At 41.7% G+C, this 19,291-nt stretch overlaps 1 protein-coding gene across 1 annotated transcript in view; it reads right to left on the bottom strand.

Annotated features, from left to right (window-relative positions):
- Positions 1 to 19,291, bottom strand: part of DOCK8 (dedicator of cytokinesis 8) — a 172,266-nt gene that overhangs the window by 65,872 nt on the left and 87,103 nt on the right. Inside the window, exons 17-22 of the mRNA XM_033163798.1 lie at positions 9,568 to 9,706; positions 8,649 to 8,750; positions 6,718 to 6,813; positions 5,392 to 5,626; positions 4,995 to 5,159; positions 3,853 to 4,025 (exon numbers count right to left, since the gene is read on the bottom strand). Coding sequence (XP_033019689.1) covers positions 3,853 to 4,025; positions 4,995 to 5,159; positions 5,392 to 5,626; positions 6,718 to 6,813; positions 8,649 to 8,750; positions 9,568 to 9,706 — 910 coding nt within the window. The remainder of the gene's footprint in view (positions 1 to 3,852; positions 4,026 to 4,994; positions 5,160 to 5,391; positions 5,627 to 6,717; positions 6,814 to 8,648; positions 8,751 to 9,567; positions 9,707 to 19,291) is intronic.

The following is a 19,291-nucleotide window of genomic DNA, read 5'->3' as shown; positions in this document are numbered from 1 at the left end:
CCCATCCAGCATTGAGTGAACCTTTCTTGCATAGACTTTAGGGTCAGATTCATTTGTTACGTAGACACAACACACCTCTGGAATAAAGTAAGTTTTATAGTGGAAATAGTTGGAGAAGTTATCTGCTTTTAATATTCAACTCTCTAACATAGGGATTTATTGCCAATTGATCCTAAACAATGCTGAAGGTACCAGAAGGACCAAACGTGATCCACCTGGAGGAGGAACTGGCAAGCTACTCCAGTATCCCTGCCAAGAAAACTCCATGGACAAAGACAACAGGCATATAAAAGTTATGACGCTGGAAGATGAGGAAGAGCGGAGGACAAGTACAAGTAGATTCAGAGCTGATGAAGCGGCTGGGCCAAAGCCGAAAGTTCGCTCAGTTGCGGATATGCCTGGAAGTGAAAGGAAAGTCCAATGCTGTAAAGAAAAATATTGCATAGGAACCTGGAATGTAAGAACCATGAACCTTGGTAAGTTGGATGTGGTCAAAAATGAGATGGCGAGAATAAACATTGACATCCCGGGCATCAGTGAACTAAAATGGACGGGAATGGGCGAATTCAGTTTGGATGACTATCATATCTACTACTGTGGGCAGGAATCCCGTAAAAGAAATGGAGTGGACCTCATAGTCAACAAAAGAGTGGTGAAAGCTGTACTGGGATGCAATCTCAAAAATGATAGAATGATCTCAATACGAATCCAAGGCAGACCTTTTAACATCACAGTAATCCAAGTTTATGCACCAACTACCGGTGCTGAAGAAACTGAAACTGACCAATTCTATGAAGACTTACAACACCTCCTAGAAATTACACCAAAGAAGGATGTTCTTCTCATTATAGGGGATTGGAATGCTAAAGTAGGGAGTCAAGAGATAAAAGGAACAACTGGCAAGTTTGGCCTTGAAGTTCAAAACGAAGCAGGGCAAAGGCTAATAAGAGTTCTGTAAGGAGAACAAGCTGGTCATCACAAACACTCTTTTCCAACAACACAAGAGACGACTCTACACATGGACATCACCAGATGGGCAGCATTGAAATCAGACTGATTATATTCTCTGCAGCCAAAGATGGAGAAGCCAAAGATACAGTCAGCAAAAACAAGACCTGGAGCTGACTGTGGCTCAGACCATCAGCTTCTTATAGCAAAATTCCAGCTTAAACTGAAGGAAAACCACTAGGCCAGTAAGATACAATCTAAATCAAATTCCTTATGAATACACAGTGGAAGTGAGGAACAGGTTTAAGGATTTAGATTTGGTGGACAGAGTGCCTGAAGAACTATGGATGGAGACCCGTAACATTATACAGGAGGCAGCAACAAAAACCCTCCTAATGAAAAGGAAATGTAAGAAAGCAAAGTCGATGCCCAATAAGGCCTTACAAAAAGTGGGGGAAAGCAAGCAAATTGTGAGGGAGATAGTGAAAGATACAGGAAATTGAATGCAGATTTCAAAAAAAAAAAAAAAAAAAAAAATAGCAAGGAGAGACAAGAGGGCCTTCTTAAATGAGCAATGCAAAGAAATAGAGGAAAACAACAGAACAGGAAAAACCAGAGATCTGTTCAAGAAAACTGGAGATATGAAAGGAATTTTGGAAAAAGATTACCATAATAAAGGACAAAAGAGGAAAGGACCTAACAGAAGCAGAAGACATCAAGAAGAGGTGGCAAGAATACACAGAGGAATTATACCAGAAAGATATGGAGGTCTCATACACCCCAGGTAGTATGGTTGCTGACCTTGAGCCAGACATCCTGGAGAGTGAAGTCAAATGGGCCTTAGAAAGTACTGCTAACAACAAGGCCAGTGGAAGTGATGATATTCCAGCTGAACTATTTAAAATTTTAAAAGATGATGCTGTTAAGGTGCTACACTCAATATGCCAGCAAGTTTGGAAAATTCAGCAGTGGCCAGAGGATTGGAGAAGATCAGTCTACATCCCAATCCCAAAGAAGGGCAGTGCCAAAGAATGCTCCAAATACCGCACAATTGCGCTCATTTCGCATGCTAGCAAGGTTATGCTTAAAATTCTACAAGGCAGGCTTAAGCAATATGTGGACCGAGAACTCCCAAAAGTGCAAGCTGAATTTTGAAGGGGCAGAGGAACCAGAGACCAAATTGCAAACATGCGCTGGATTATGGAGAAAGCTAGAGAGTTCCAGAAAAACATTTACTTCTGCTTCATTGACTACGCAAAACCTTTTGACTGTGTCGACCACAGCAAACTATGGCAAGTTCTTAAAGAAATGGGAGTGCCTGATCACCTAATCCGTCTCCTGAGAAATCTCTATGTGGGACAAGAAGCTACAGTTAGAACTGGATATGGAATAAATGATTGGTTCAAAATTGGGAAAGGAGTACAACAAGGCTGTATATTGTCTCCCTGCTTATTTAACTTATATGCAGAATTCATCATGCGAAAGGATGGACTGGATGAATCCCCAACCGGAATTAAGATTGCCGGAAGAAATATTAACAACCTCAGATATGCTGATGACACAACCTTGATGGCAGAAAGTGAGGAGGAATTAAAGAACCTCTTAATGAGGGTGAAAGAGGAGAGTGCAAAATATGGTCTGAAGCTCAACACCAAAAAAACTAAGATCATGGCCACTGGTCCCATCACATCCTGGCAAATAGAAGGGGAAGAAATGGAGGCAGTGAGAGATTTTACTTTCTTGGGTTCCATGATCACTGCAGATGGTGACAGCAGTCCCGAAATTAAAAGACACCTGCTTCTTGGGAGGAAAGCAATGACAAACCTAGACAGCATCTTAAAAAGCAGAGACATCATCTTGCCGACAAAGGTCCGTATTGTTAAAGCTATGGTTTTCCCAGTAGTAATGTATGGAAGTGAGAGCTGGACCATAAAGAAGGCTGATCGCCAAAGAATTGATGCTTTTGAATTATGGTGCTGGAGGAGACTCTTGAGAGTCCCATGGACTGCAAAAAGATCAAACCTATCCATTCTTAGGGAAATCAGCCCTGAGTGCTCACTGGAAGGACAGATCCTGAAGTTGAGGCTCCAATACTTGGCCACCTCATGAGAAGAGAAGACTCCTTCTTTGGAGGTCTTTAAGCAGAGGCTTGACAGCCATCTGTCAGGAATGCTTTGATGGTGTTCCCTGCTTGGCAGGGGGTTGGACTGGATGGCCCTTGTGGTCTCTTCCAAATCTATGATTCTATGACTTCTTGGAAAAGACCCTGATGTTGGGAAAGATTGAGGGCACAAGGAGAAGGGGATGACAGAGGACAAGATGGCTGGACAGTGTTCTCAAAGCTACCAGCATGAGTCTGACCAAACTGCAGGAGGAAGTGGAAGACAGGAGTGCCTGGCATGCTCTGGTCCATGGGGTCACGAGGAGTCGGACACGACTGAACGACTAAACAACAACAACAACCAGAAGGGCATTACATGAAAGTTAGTGCAGATTTTGTATTTTTGCCCTGTTTTATTATGAAGTTATTTGGAACGTTTGAGGTGCATTTGGGATTTTATTCCTCTTTTGTTTGTATTCTGTGATTTCCTATATTCTGCAATGCAAAGTAATGATTGCTACTGTAAAAAACACTGGCATCCTTTGCATTACCTGCCTCAAAGCCTCAAATGAGATCAGTAACTGGCTCTAGCCATTTGATGATCCAATAATTGTAAACATAAGCAATATAATGCTTGCTATAAGTGTTAAACAACTGTTAACACTTAGTGCTTAGTCCATGAAGCGACTCTAGTTGCTCCAATAAACTACACTACATTAGCTACTGGGTGTAGCAACAATAAGCACCAAAAATGAAACCCATCCTGAATTTCAGCTTTCCAGGATCTTATTCTTGCCCCTTACCTTGGAAGACATGTTTCTGACTTCTTCATCAGTAGAAGCCTGTGTCCCAGCAATGTCTGGATTACTGCAGCTTGTTACCCGGCTTTGCAAGAGTCGAGAGCCCACGGAGATAGCTGTGGTGCGGCCATACGTGTAATAACGAGATTCAATTGGGTTAGTGCTGCCTGTTGCACCTGCCAAGAGGAAAACATTATTGTAGCCCATGTCCTATCAGCCTTTGCTCCTAACTCAAGTGGTGATGCTCATCCACGTGCTATCCAGCACCTCATGCGATGCCCTGGCTCCCTAGGCAGCCTCTTCTGTCCACTCCACACATGGGAGGAGGATTGGCAGGCCACTGCAGATGTACATATACTTTTATGTCATTCTTCTGTGCTTATAATCTATGTATTAGGTTCCATCCTTAAGTCATGGAAGACTGTGGAGGTATGTCATTGCCCTTGGTGAAAGATTAGACATCCACCTGACAGTGATGATGATGCATCAGGGACATGGGTGGCGCTGTGGTCTAAAACACTGAGCCTCTTGAGCTTGTTGATCAAAAGGTTGGCAAGGTTCAAATCCACGCAACGGGGTGAGCTCTCGTTGCTCTGTCCCAGCTTTTGCCAGGCTAACAGTTTGAATGCATACCAGTGCAATTAGATAAATAGGTACCACTGCGGTGGGAAAGTAAATGGAGTTTCCGTGTGCTCTGGCTTCCGTCATGGTTTCCCATTGTGCCAGAAGTGGTTTAGTCATGCTAGCCACATGACCCAAAAAGCTATCTGTGGACAAACGCCGGCTCCCTCGGCCGGAAAGCGAGATGAGTGCCACACCCCACAGTCGCCTTTGACTGGACTTAACTGTCCAGAGGTCCTTTAGTGATGATGCAATTTCAGACATTGCATCACTCAACATACATAGCATTTACTATGTCACATACATCTCCTCATCTGGCTCATCCTCAGTGACGCTGTTACCTTGTGCACCCTTAATTGGAGTTAAGACCAGCAGCACTCACTGCAATTTATTTCTGAGCACTTATCCACATGATTGAGCTATAAATGAGCAAAGAGGGTTTCAGGACCTTCTTAATTGCTGCCCACAACCAGAAGGTTCAGTTCATAAGCAGCTTATTTTTACTAGAAGCCCAAAAACAATACCTAGCTTGATAGCATCTCTTTGTACTTCAGGAAGGCGGAAGACATAGTAGACATAAGATGCTAGGAGACAGTTTCTGCCATGCAAGTCCTTGCTCAGGTCCTTGCTGTTGTGGAGGCTGTTCACTATCGCAGCTGCAGATTCAAAAGCAAACTGGGAGAAGTTGGCTGGAGACAAAAAGAAAACACTTAGTTTCTGATACATCAAAGAAAATGTATAAAAGGATCCAAGTCCACTTTATCACAGACACCCCTGTGCAAATACATTCCTCAAAACACTTTTCTTCCTATTTATGTAGCAAATAGCATTTTATTGTAAAACCAAACCAAAACGCTGCAGAAAGTATGATGGGGTTTGGCCATCAACAGCATCACTTTATGAAACTACAATGATAAGTACCTGTCTGGCCAGCTATAACCATAGGCTGGACAGCCAACTGGAAGAGTTTATCCAACACCAAGTGTAAAAACAACACAAGGGGCTCCAGGCGGGAGGAATGCAAGCAGATAATGCTGAGTTTTAGTTCATGTTCAAGAGTGGCTTCTGTGATCTTCTCATTCAGCACTCGAATGGGGAATGCAACTTGGCTTTCTAGTGCATGGCACAGGGTGAAGAATTTCTCCAGGTGATTGTCCTATAAATATAAGCCAGAAAGATGTATATGATGTGGGGAATCTATTCCACTACTAATTATTAATCCAAACAGAAAATGGAAGATGGTAAGAAATCATAAGGGATCAATGTTTAATTATGTCTGATATTTCTCTAAAATTCAAAACTGCTTTGAAATACAGGACAATATTTATAGAAATTAAGTTGTAATGCAATCACGCTAGTCTGCTATTTATGTATTTGTGCCAGAATCTAGAAACTTCTCAGTAACATTTAAAAATATGACAATGTGATCCTACTCACAATTCCATTAAGTCAATCTAACACATCATTTTGTGTAATTTTTTCAGGATTGTAATCTTAACTGCTTTAATTTAAAGTGAAAAAGCCAACAAAGCAATGAAACTAAGATTACATTTGGAGAACACCACATCATACCTTTTATCCTGGAACAGGTTTTATTTCCCCATTTGAAGCACAACCCTATTCTAAGATACACATGAATAAACTTTGTTGAACTTAATGTGCACCCATATTCCATTACACACACACACACACCACACACACCCAAGTAGCAGAAGAACCGGTTTGTGTGTGTTGGGGGTTCATGCCTAAAATGGTCTAATGAGAAAGGCTTATGAAGCACCCCTTCCGCTAAAACTGGTATATGAACAGGCTCCAAATTTACTGGAAGTTGACACCTTCTCCTTGGTTCTTTTCATGGATACTTGTAAGGGCAATGCACATGATTTCAATTGGAAGTTATGACACCATTTTCGTCTAGGGGGCTTCTTTGAGAACTTCGTTGGGAACACAACAGGACTGCAAACCAGTCTTGCTCAGCACCTGTGCTGCATTGTGGTTTTTAAGACTCTAAAAAAAAGTCTCATGGAACCACACAAATAAGCAAGTTGCATTATATTTTAAGTTGGGTTTCCTTGAATTGGAAGCTAGTGACAGCTCTAACTCAGGCTTCAGGTATTCCAACAAATGTTTTTTCTAATGCCAGAATTTTTTTAAGTAAGTCATTTTATCCAAGTGATGAACTTGAAATAACTCCTCTGATGCTTGGGATTTCAGTTGCCAGTCTCTAGGTAAAAATTAAATCCTCACCTGTGTGTGAACTGATGATATACCTTGCACCTCAATATTAAACACTCCCTTGTGTCCTTCAACCCATTTAACTGGAGGAGATTGTGGAGGAACTTTCTGTATTGAAGATAAAACAACTTGATCAAACCACACACACACACACAATGTATTCAAGATGCCAATACAATTCTACTAAGTTTTTGGCCTTTTTTGCAATTAACACGTAATGTTTACACCCAACATTAACATTTGCAATCCAGTCCAGGTCATTCTCAGCCTATCAGGTTGCTGTGATTATGGCATGGCATTTTATATGGCTTACAGTATGTGATTAATTCATCTGGGTTTTTGTTTCATGCTGGAGAACCAGATTATGTCTCTCCCCATATTACTTCCAGAGACTTTGCTGAGATTTTTTAAAATTGCATTTTTATTTATTTATTAGTTTTCTGTTGTATTACAATACATTACAATACATTACAGATCTGTCAATTCCACCACCATTTTCCCTCCCCCCCTTTCTGTATCCTTAATCACTCGTTTGTTCTTTTCTCTCTCCTCTTACTTCCCTCCCCCCCTCGATTTCCTTCCAGTACATATATTACAGTATTCTTTGCATTCTGTGATCTTCCCCAGTTTTTTATTATTTCTATTTTCTTTCTTTACTGAATTCTCTTCTGTCACATACTTCACATTTTAGTCTAGGCATATTAGAATATCTTTTTTTGAACAGTGCTTTTCCATATAGTCCTCATAGCATTTCCAATTTGTTTAATTTTTGGTTCTATTGATTTCTTATTATAGCAGTTAATTTTGCCAAGATTAGATATTCATTTAGCTTACAAATCCATTCCTCCTTGGTAGGTATATTCTGTGATTTCCATTTTGTAGCTACTCTAGTGGCTGTGCTTGCATATAGAAAAATTCCCGCCCCCCTCAGTATCTCTTCATCTTTGCTGAGATTTAACATACATAGGGCAGGATCCACCTAATGAACCCCTTCAGTAGGATTCCTATGCATGGGATTTTCCAACCTTGCTTCCACCCTGTGTAGCTCTGGTGGTGCCAAGAGAACCCCGAGAACAGCACATGGCAGAAGAGGGTTATTCTGCCTGGCAAGCTGATAAATTCATCTTAGTGCAATGTTGAATTGCACCCCTAGTGTATACACCCCTTGCATTTATATATGATACTCTATTTAAGGAAGGCAAATATTAGTATGCAGGTAGGCAACTTGTGGCCTGGACTTCATTTTATACAGCCCCTTACACCTCCTGAAGGTTTCTTTCTTTTTCTCAGTGCGGTTCACAGAACAAAATCAAAATACAAAATCACAAAATACATAATCAGAATAAAAACAACAACAACCCAATAACCCCCCTAAAAAAGGGCCTAGGAAGCTTCCTCAGTTTTCCATCTCATCAGAGTTCTTTCCTTCCTATTTGTTTCCCTCCTTATTTTCCCCCAAAGTGGTTTCTTCTTCCTTTTATTAAGTTTCAGAACAATTAGAAGGGGTGGTATTTTATTTGATAAAAAATAAATGGTGCCCCCCCCCCCGGCACACCAGGGAAGGCTGTGGCCCCTCAATATTCCGCAGCCTGGCAGGCCCTGTCAGGTTGCAGCTGCAACTAGGCCCCGTTGGGCTTCCTCCCACCATGTGACATCATGCATGCGTACCAGCCCCCCCCCCAATATTGGGTGGAACTCGGCGCGCCTGCCACCCCTGTCTTTTATCCTGGATGCTTGACTTGGGAAAAAGTCAGTCAATTGACTTGGACAATCTTTATTCCAGGTTAGATAATGCAGAACACTTTTGTCTCTGGGTCCACCCAGATTACCCTTGAAGGAAAGTGGCCCACCTATGCATTATACCGAAAATAAATTGTTCAGACTGAATACTTGATGTCTGTTTAAAAGGGTAAACTGTTTCTTTCTGTGGTTTTGTCCATTACCTCTGCTGAGTGCATGGAATAGTTGGCAGGCAGTCTATCCAAGGCAACAGGGAGGCAATAATGGCCTGTTTGGAGACGATCATTTAACAGAATTGGCAGCCACTGAAGAAATGAATGGAAAAGCAGTGTTATATTATTACTTCATATGATGCTGGATACTGATCTGGCTTAATTATATTCTTGAGTAAAAGATTTAAATACCAACTGATATTGTATTCCTTCCTATAGTGAATACTGTAAAGACTTTTACAGTCTATTTTCTTCGATAGCTACTTTGTAGACATGTTATGTGGATCACTGCCACCATCTTTCATTCTTTAAAAGTGATTAATTAGTTTCTGAATCAAAAATCATGAATAGCTTTTTAAGAGTCCAACCAAATGAAGGCAGAGTACTCTTCTTGGTAGGCTATACATTTATACACCAGAGCTGCAGCTGCCCCTGGATGGAGTCATTCCTAGTTGGGATGACGGATGACATGCCACATGCCTATGACAGGTGTGATATACATGAGTTATATGTGGGAACTAAGACATGTGTACCCAGTCCATACACTATCATACATGCAACAGATGCAACAGGCACTGGCACATCTGTCTGTGACCTATGCGTGTCTCATTTTATTGTCATTTGAACTATGTTACATATGCCTTTCACATATGTACAAGTGTGTTGCAGCTGTGTTCTAGTATGCTTTTGTCACACACATTACAAACATGATAGTGTGATGGATTATATTTCACTCATGCTCCTTTGAAATCTTGCATCCATGCATAAGAAATTCAAATAATTTTGCCTTTGGTTGAAAAATCTTTTGCAAGTTTTGCAGGGGGAAATTGTTGCAGTGGAACATTGTTGAGCTTTGTGGAAAATGTCTATTTCCTTAAGAACTTGCCAACATGAACCAAAATTGACCTACTGAATATCCCAGGAGAGTTTCTACACAGGCTCCTTGCTTTGGCTGACAACTGATGTGGTAAAATGTGAACAGCAGGTGATGTTTTTCTGTGAGTTTAGCTGGCAGCTTAATTTTCACTTCTTCATAGAAATCAGGAGATCTACATTTGAAAACAAAAAATAAAACAAACATATGTAGCAGTGTTAAGGCCGAATAGCGGAATTCCAACTTGACCAAGGAGGTGGAGAGGAGCCTGTGAACCTGCAGCCTTCTCCTGGCTTTTTAAGCACTATGCAGCCATTGGCAACACTGTAGCTTCATCAGCCACCTCTGAAGATTTCATATTTCAGTGCCACTATTTTGTTCAAAAAATCTTTGGTGGATCAGAATAACAAATTTATTAGATCAATTTCACCACTCCTTTGCAGAAATATTCACTCTTCAGGAAGACAATGATTTATACACCTTGTTCACCAACACAACCAGCCCCACTAAACTACTCATTATCCATCACAAAGATGCTCCATCCAGCAATTCCCAAGTGATGGCTGTCCAGCAAAAGAGCACAGCAAAAGAACACAGCCTTCTGGCAGTGCAACAGTTGGGCAAAGCCTTCTGACTAAAGAATCAAAAAAGAAGCAGCAAGCCCTGCTCTACCTACTTCCTAATAATGAGTCTGATACTAGGAGAAAAATGAAGATAATGCTCCCATGCTAAAAATGTTGCCTTGAAGATTCCTGCCTCTATTGTGCTCTCATAGCCTTAGGGTGAATCAGTGGTCCATCAAGACTGGTATTGCTTGTTTAATACCGTAGCACCTGATGTCCTAGACCAGGCATGTCCAACTTCCAGCAAGGTTTGATCCACTTTTCAATATCAAAAACTGGTAGTTATCTACCACACTCTCCCATGGTCATTCTTCAACTTAAACATATTATATTTGGCTGAGCTTATGATAAAAATAATAACAAATGATAGTCGCTTCCATAAAACCTGAAGAGCTTGTTATAAATCAATATTTTTAACAAAATACATGTTACCTCCATCGGCTCTGCCCACTCTGCCCCCTGGCGCAGCCCAAGTCCCAGCCGGCATCCCCATTTGCCAAAAACGGGTGCAGGCTAGGATCCCGTTCCTAATGGGGGGGAATCCTCCTCCTATGAGGCAGGGTGCAGCAGTTCCAGTTCCCATGGGAAGGTTGGCAAGTCAGCATGCAAACACACACACACAGCTCTCCCTGAGCCGGCAGCATCAGCCCACCGCCAGCGCTCAGAGCACAACAGGAAGGGTGGCAAGCACACCCACACCCACACACACACCCCAACTCTCCCGCCTGTCCCGCAAACCTGTGCCCTCCTCCTCCTCCTCCTCCCTGCTCCCATCTCAAGCCCACTCTCTGTCCTGTTTTAATTTGAGGGAGGGCATCCCTGGCATAAAACTCCATCAAAGGCACAGCATTTCCCCAGCGTAACTATGACACAGGAGAGGGAGGAAGGACTGATGACAACAAATCTGGGTGGCGTGGGGGGAACTGTTAAGAAAGAAAATCCTGGAGAATTTAGGCAACTCATTCAACTTCTTTTGAACTGTTTTACAACCCATCACATCAGGACCTTAAAGAGGAGAAGGGGGGGGAGGGTAGGAACAAAGCGCAGGGTTGCTCCCTAAACAGATGCTCACAAGAGTTGAGGTTATAATAAACAGCAGTAGGAACTGAGACCACCTTCCCTCTCCTGCAAGGGATCTGGCAGCCACCTCGGCGGAGATCAGGTGCAGCATCTGCCCTGAGGCGTCGCAAGGTGCCTCTGCCCCAGGTGACACCTCCGAGGGGGTGACAAAATGCTGCGTGACACTCAACATCTGTGAGAGATGCTGTGGCTTTGGCACATGCAGGCTTTCCACTACCGAAACTGTCCGCCCGCTCCCCCCAAAAAGCTCAACAACTTTGGCTCTGTAAAATTTTTTATTTTTTTTTACAAAGATTTTATTGGTTTTCCACAACAAAACAAAAACAAATACAATAAGACAAATACAACAAGCAAAACAGAAATAAAAGAAATACAAACCCACACTGGAACACCAACACTCCTTTCACTAATTAAAATCTTATTTCAAATCTAATTAGGGGACTTCCCCCGTTTCTCTCCTGTGCTTCCAGTTCTAATTTACTTTAATAACTTTCTCATCTCTGAAATTTAAATCAATTACCATCAAAATATCCAAATATAACTTCTTAATACAAAATGTAGCTTCATAATACAAAATATTACTGTATTTTTCGCTCCATAGGACGCTCCGGACCATAGGGCGCACCTCATTTTTAGAGGAGGAAACAAGAAAAAAAAAATATTTTTCTGGTTTTCCTCCTCTAAAAGCCCTGTTTTGTTTTGTTTTTTGTTTTGTTTTTGAGGATCAGCTAAAAGTTTTGCAGCTTTTTTTGCAAAGGGAAAAGCCCTGGGGTTTTGGGGGTGGTTTTTTTGGAGGATCAGCTAAAGGTTTTGCTGCTGTTTTTGCAAAGGCAAAAGGCCTTTTTTGAGAATCAGCTAAAAGTTTTGCAGCTTTTTTTGCAAAGGGAAAAGCCCTAGGGGTTTTTTTTGTTTTTGTTTTTGTTTTGAGGATCAGCTAAAGGTTTTGCAGCTTTTTTTGCAAAGGGGGAAAAGCAAAGCTCCTTTTGCAAAGGGGGAAAAGCAAAGAGGAAAAGCCCTGTTTTTATGGGGTTTAACTCACATTTCTGAAAAATCTTAAGGAAAGGGAGTCATTTCTACTGTTTCCAGACAGATAATCTAATCAGCCAGTCACATGTCCTGGGGAAACAAACAACCTTCCTCTGCAGCACATTCAACAAAGGAGGGCGGGGCTGAAAGGGAGCCGGGGACTCTTATCTCTCTCCCGATCTCCTGCTGATCAGCTGCTGAGCGGGGTCCTTTCAACACTCCCTTTTCTCTTTGTAAAATAAAAAGCACAATCTGCTTTTGGCGCCTGGGCAATTCAGCTCCAGGGACCACCATTCGCTCCATAAGACGCACAGGTATTTCCCCTTACTTTTTAGGAAGAAAAAAGTGCGTCTTATGGAGCAAAAAATACGGTACTTCTTAAAACAAATCTTAACTCCTTATTTTACTAAAACTGCTGCTAATATTTTTATTCTAACCTTATATAATATCACACTATTCTTATACAGAAACAATCCAAGTATCTCTTCTCAGAACCAAATCAAAAAATTCTTAACATACTGACTTCAGGGTACCATGATGAGCCGTCCTAGTTACATTTTAAAGATTTTTCACCCTACCCCTCTTCTTGCCATTTTCCCTCGCCATCTCGGGATCACCCACCAAACCTCTCTCCACCCCTTTCCAACATCATTGTCCAGAATATCCTCTTTTTCTTTGTATCCAAAGGCCAAGATACTGTCCACAAACATCCTTGCAGAGCTCCTCAGGAAATACGATACGTCACCGTCCAGCATCTCCGTTTCAAACTTCCAGTCATCTTCTAATTGTAGTTTCCAAAATTGTTTTTCCTTCATTTCTGGGCTCTCACCCCAGAAATCGGATATAATATGTCTCAATACAACCCTGGACCTCTCACACCAACAGGGTTTTTCCTCTTCTTGGAGTTGCATAGTCACTGTATCTTGTTCCTCAAATATTTCCTCAAGTTCTCTGGCAAGGTTTCTTTCCAATTTAGCAAAGTTCTCAGAAGCCTTTCCGATTCCAAAAAACTTTCCATCAGCATTCTGGTTCAACAGTTTTAATTTCTGGTTTAAAAGTTCTAACTTCAACAGAATTATCCTTTGTTCTTGGGTTATACCCGGATCTAAAGCCAGTTTAAAAACGAAACCAAGCATGGTAGAAGTAGGCAGGGAATATCAAAGTTCAGTACTTTTCCATCTTTAAGCCACAAGTTTCAGCCGCCATTTCCCCCCTAATCAGGGTGCAGAAATTGTAAACCAACAGCTTTAAAGAAGAAATACTTCCAACATCTTAATCCTCCCCTGACGGGGATTCAACCGATCGTACTTGTCAAAAAGAGAGCTCAGTGAAGACATTGTATCAGCTAGAAACCTTGTTATTTTCTTCCGTTCGGCAGGGAGAGGAACGGGCTTCCTTTTAACGTTCCTCCCGGAAAGCCAATTAAAAATTTTCAGTCCAATTAAACTCCGTACTTACGGCTTACAGGGTTCTTCATCTTTTGCTTCAGATTAGGTAAGAACGACACGCTCGTTGCTGGCGGCTACCGCCACTTCGCCTTCCCGGCTGGGGCATAGCCTCCACAGCCCTGCGCCGTTGTTCCTTCACTCCCGCGCCCCTTTTACATGGGGAACGGGAGAAGGGTTCAGCGCAATATGGGGCCAGCTGGAGAGCCCACGCCGCGGGATGCTCGACCCGCGGTTTAACGGAGCCCGCTGTGCGGTAGCGGAGCTCCTAACCCCCAGGAAGGCCAGGGTCGTCTCGCTGCCGAAACGACCCTCGACCGTCAGCAATGGCGTCTCGCCGGAAGTCCCTTTTGGCTAAGATCAAGTGTGTAAAAATTTTTTTTTAAATAAAGTCAAACCATTTCTGCAGGCAAATTTTTTTCCCAATGTGAGGGGGAGGCAAGAAATTTTCCACACCGGATACCACCTGACCTTGATTTGCCACTGACTGGGGGCTCGAGATTGACTATTCCTGACTGATTACTTTCTTCCCTTTGCCATCTAATATTTAAGAGCAACTGATGCAGCCATCTTAACCACTGATTTTCTTCCATGAATTGGTTTTTAAAACCCAACCCAATAATAATCATTCATTCATTCATTCATTTAAATTTCTATACCACCTTTCGTCTGAGGATCACAGGGTAGTTTACAATATAAAAACGCAAAAATACATAACCTAGTAACTAACAGAACAATATGCCCTCCCCCAGTTTAAAAAGCCACAGATTGTTTAATTAGCCAAAGGCCTGGGAGTTGAGGAATGTGTTTGCTTGGTGCTTAAAGATATGTAACAAAGGTGCCAGGTGAGCCTCCCTAACTAAAGAATTTTTCTCATATATGAGGCCATAGATCAGGGATCAGCAAACTTTCAGCATGGGGCTGGTCTACTGTTCCTCAGACCTTGTGGGGGGCTGGACTATATTTTGAAATAATAATAATAATAATAATAATAATAATAATAATAATAATAATAATAATTATTATTATTATTATTATTATTAATTTATACTCTGCCCATCTGGTTGAGTTTCCCCAGCCACTCTGTGTGGACCCCAATCGAGTGTTAAAAACAATACAGCATTAAATATGAAAAACTTCCCTAAACAGGGTTGCCTTCAGATGTCTTTTAAAAATAGGATAGCTGCTTATTTCCTTGACCTCTGATGGGAGGACGTTGCACAGGGCGGGCACCACTACCGATAAGGCCCCCTGTCTGGTTCCCTGTAACCTCACTTCCCGCAATGAGGGAACCGCCAGAAGGCCCTTGGCGCTGGATCTCAGTGTCGGGGCTGAACAATGGGGGTGGAGACACTCCTTCAGGTAGACAGGACCGAGGCCATTTAGGGCTTTAAAGGTCAGGACCAACACCTTGAATTGTGCTTGGAAATGTACTGGGAGCCAATGCAGATCTCATTGTTATATTGTCCTGGTGGTCACTCCCAGTCACCAGTCTAGCTGCCGCATTCTGGATTAATTGCAGTTTCTGGGTCACCTTCAAAGGTAGCCCCACGCAGAGCACATTGCAGTAGTCCAAGCGGGAGATAACTAGAGCAAGCACCACTCTGGCGAGAGAGTCCGTGGACAGGTAGGGTGTCAGCCTGCATACCATATGGAGCTGGTAGACAGCTGCCCAGGACACAGAATTGACCTGTGCCTCCATGGACAGCTGTGAGTCCAAAATGACTCCCAGGCTGTGCACCTGGTCCTTCAGAGGCAGTTACCCCATTCAGGAGCAGGGAGTCCCCCACACCCGCCCACCCCATCCCCTCAAAACAGTACTTCTGTCTTGTCAGGATTCAACCTCAATCTGTTAACTGCCATCCATCCTCCAACAGCCTCCAGGCATTCACACAGGACCTTCACTGGTTGTGATTTAAAAGAGAGGTAGAGCTGGGTGTCATCTGCATACTGATGAACACCCCGCCCAAACCCCGATGATCTCTCCCAGCAGCTTCATATAGATATTAAAAAGCATGGGAGGCGGAACCCTGAGGCACCCCACAAGTAAGCCCAGGGGTCTGAACACTCATCCCCCACCACCACTTTCTGGAAACGGCCCAGGAGAAAGGAGCAGAACCACTGTATAAAAGTGTCCCCAGCTCCTGGCCCCTCTAATGGTCCAGAGGAATGTTATGGTCAATGGTGTCAAAGGCCTCTGAGAAATCCAGCATAACTAGGAAACAGCTCTCACCTTTGTCCCTAGCCTGCCGGAGTTCATCGACCAGCGCAACCAAGGCAGTTTCAGTCCCATGGTGAGGCCTGAATCCCAACTGGAAGGGATGCAAATGGTCCGCATCCTCCAGGCATGCTTGGAGTTGTTCAGCAACCACCCACTCAATCACCTTGTCTGTTAGGGACACGCCCAGCAGAGAGGAATCTATTCTCAGCTGACGACTCCACTTAGACTGCTTGAGGGATTACTTGGAGATTTTAATGGAGTTGTGTACAAACGATGGAAGACTGCCAAAAACCTTTTTGAGTTGGTGGAAAATTCTGACCTGGTGGACAGTTGGAGATTAAGGAATATGATGGGAAAAGATTACACATACCACTCTGAAGCTAATCAGTCATTTAGCCGGCTAGACTACATCTGGCTATCCAAAGAACTTGCTCCAAGAATCGCTAAGACAGATATCTTATCAAAGACTTGTTCGGATCATAATTCAGTATTGCTGGAAATCAAGTTGTCTCTGCAGGGTTCTTTCAGATGGAGGATGAATGAAGTACTGCTTAGGAATGATCAAATATTGAAGAAGGCCCAAACGATCCTCAAGGATTATTTCGAACTGAATTTAAGGACAGAAGCGGAAGAAAGGGTTGTTTGGGATGCAAGCAAAGCAGTGGTGAGAGGATTTCTAATACAACAAAATGCAATTAGAAAGAAGGCCCAAAATGATAAAAAGGACAAGATCCTAGTACAGTTGAAAGAAAAAGAAAAGGATTTAAGGAAAAACCCAAAAAATCAACAAGTCCAAAAAGAGATTAAGGCCTTGCAAACGCAATTTTCTCAAATTGTCAATCAGGAAATTGAATGGAAAATTAAAATGATGAAACAGAGGACATTCGAATCAGCAAATAAATGTAGTAAATTACTTGCCTGGCAATTGAAAAAGAGACAGAAATTGAATACAATTACCTCCATTGTGGATGCAGGAAAAAATATTGAGAACCCTGCAGAGATCAGATCATCTTTTTGGAAAATTTATAAACAGCTGTATAGAAGAGAAAAAGAGGACATGGACAAACTATATCAGTTTGTGGATTCTAAAGGTTTGCAGAAAATTCCCACAGAAAAAAGGACCCTTCTCAATGACACAATAATGATGCAAGAAGTGGAGATGGCAATAGGCCAGATGGAAATTGGCAAGGCCCCAGGGCCAGATGGACTGACGGCAACATATTATAAAACGCTAAAGGAATGGCTAATTCAACCTTTAACTGATGTTTGCAATAAAATCATGAGGGGAGGCAAAGCACCCAAAACCTGGAAACAAGCCTTTATTACCCTGATCCCTAAACCAGATACGGATAAAATGTAAGTAAAGAACTATCGACCAATCTCATTATTAAATGTGGATTACAAAATTTTTGCAAATATATTGGCAAGAAGATTGAAGAATGTCTTAAGTGACTTCATTCATAAAGACCAGGCGGGTTTCCTACGTGGTAGACATATGAAGGATAATGTTAGAAATATTGTGGATATTTTAGAACTGTTGGAGGCAAAAAAAGGATTATAAAGCAATCTTGATGTTTATTGATGCAGAGAAAGCCTTTGATAATGTATCCTGGAGTTTTATGAAAAGGAATTTGCATAAGATAGAGGTTGGCCAAATTTTTTTTAAAATGGCATTAATGCAATTTATTCGGAACAAAAAGCAAAAGTTATAGTTAACAATGTGGTTTCAGAGGAGTTAATAATTGAAAAGGGTACCAGGCAAGGGTGCCCACTCTCCCCTCTCTTATTTATAACTGTACTGGAGGTCTTGCTGAATTTGATAAGAAAGAATGTTGATGTAAAAGGCATTAGAGTAGAGTCAAAGCAGTACAAATTAAAAGCTTTTGCCGACGATTTGGTTTTGACTCTACAAGAACCAGAGACCAGTGCTGTTAAAGCACTGGATCTCATTGAAGAATTTGGGCAGTTTGCTGGTTTTAAGCTAAGTAAGAGAAAAACTACCTGGAAGCTGTACGCCGGCTCCCTCAGCCAATAAAGCGAGATGAGCGCTGCAACCCCAGAGTCAGCCACGACTGGACCTAATGGTCAGGGGTCCCTTTACCTTTAAAGTTGTAGGTAAAAACATTAAAAATGAAGTTAACCAGATTGGAAGCAGCCACTGGCTTGAGTTTTGTGAAAAAGGTGAAATACCTGGGTGTAAAACTGACTGCTAAAAAAATTGAATTAATACAAGGATAATTACGAAAAGTTGTGAAATGAAATTAAGAAAGATTTAGATATATGGTCAAACCTGAAATTATCTCTGATGGGCTGGATCTCAACAGTTAAGATGAATGTGCTACCAAGAATGCTATTTTTATTCCAAGTGATCCCTATAATAGACAAGGTGAAATGTTTCAGTGAATGGAAGAAGGTACTATCTAGATTTATCTGGCAGGGGAAGAAGCCAAGAATTAAATATAAATTGTTAACGGATATAAAAGAGAGAGGTGGATTTTCCCTGCCAGATCTAAAAATTTATTATGAACCTGCAGCATTTTGCTGGTTAAAAGATTGGTTTACTTTGGAAGATTCAGATCTCTTGGAGTTAGAAGGTTTTGATAATGTGTTTGGTTGGCATGCTTATGTTTGGTATGATAAGATAAAGGCCCACAGAGGTTTTAAAAATCATATAATGTTTGGATTAGATACAAAGATTTGTTAGAAAGAAAAACACCTTTGTGGATTTCACTGTTGGAGGCTAAGGCCCATAGAAGGTTGAGTACAGAGGCCAAATGGCTAAAATATAGAGACGTCCTGATTGAGCTAGAAGATAAATATATATTAAAGCCATATGTACAGCTTAAAGACAAGTTAAATGATTCGCTACAATATCATCAGATTAATGAAGTATTTAAAACGGACATGAAAATTTTTGGTTTTTCATTTGAAAGTCACGTTTGGAAACAGAGTTGCTTGATACAAAAAAAAATATATATATATCTAAAATGTATAATTTGTTGCTGGAGTGGCACACAAAAGATGAGCAAGTGAAGTCAGTGATGATTGATTGGGCAAAAGATGTAGGATTATGTTGAATGATTGGGAGAGACTGTGGAAAAAGGTATGAAATTTACTGCTTGTAATCTATTGAAAGAGAATATGCTGAAAATGATGTATATGGTATTTAACACCAGTGAAATTGGCAAAAATGCATCATGTATCTGATAATAAGTGTTGGAAATGCAAGGAAAAATAAGGTACCTTTTACCACATGTGGTGGACTTGCCCCGAGGTTCTTGCTTGGAATTATAGGAGATGAGATACCAAAGAAAGATTATACATTCTTTTTGTACGCCACAACAGCAGCTAGGTTATTAATAGCC

The sequence above is a fragment of the Lacerta agilis genome, chromosome 11, assembly GCF_009819535.1.
Source record: "Lacerta agilis isolate rLacAgi1 chromosome 11, rLacAgi1.pri, whole genome shotgun sequence".
Classification (NCBI taxonomy): domain Eukaryota; kingdom Metazoa; phylum Chordata; class Lepidosauria; order Squamata; family Lacertidae; genus Lacerta; species Lacerta agilis.
This window is presented reverse-complemented; position numbering and strand designations above follow the sequence as displayed.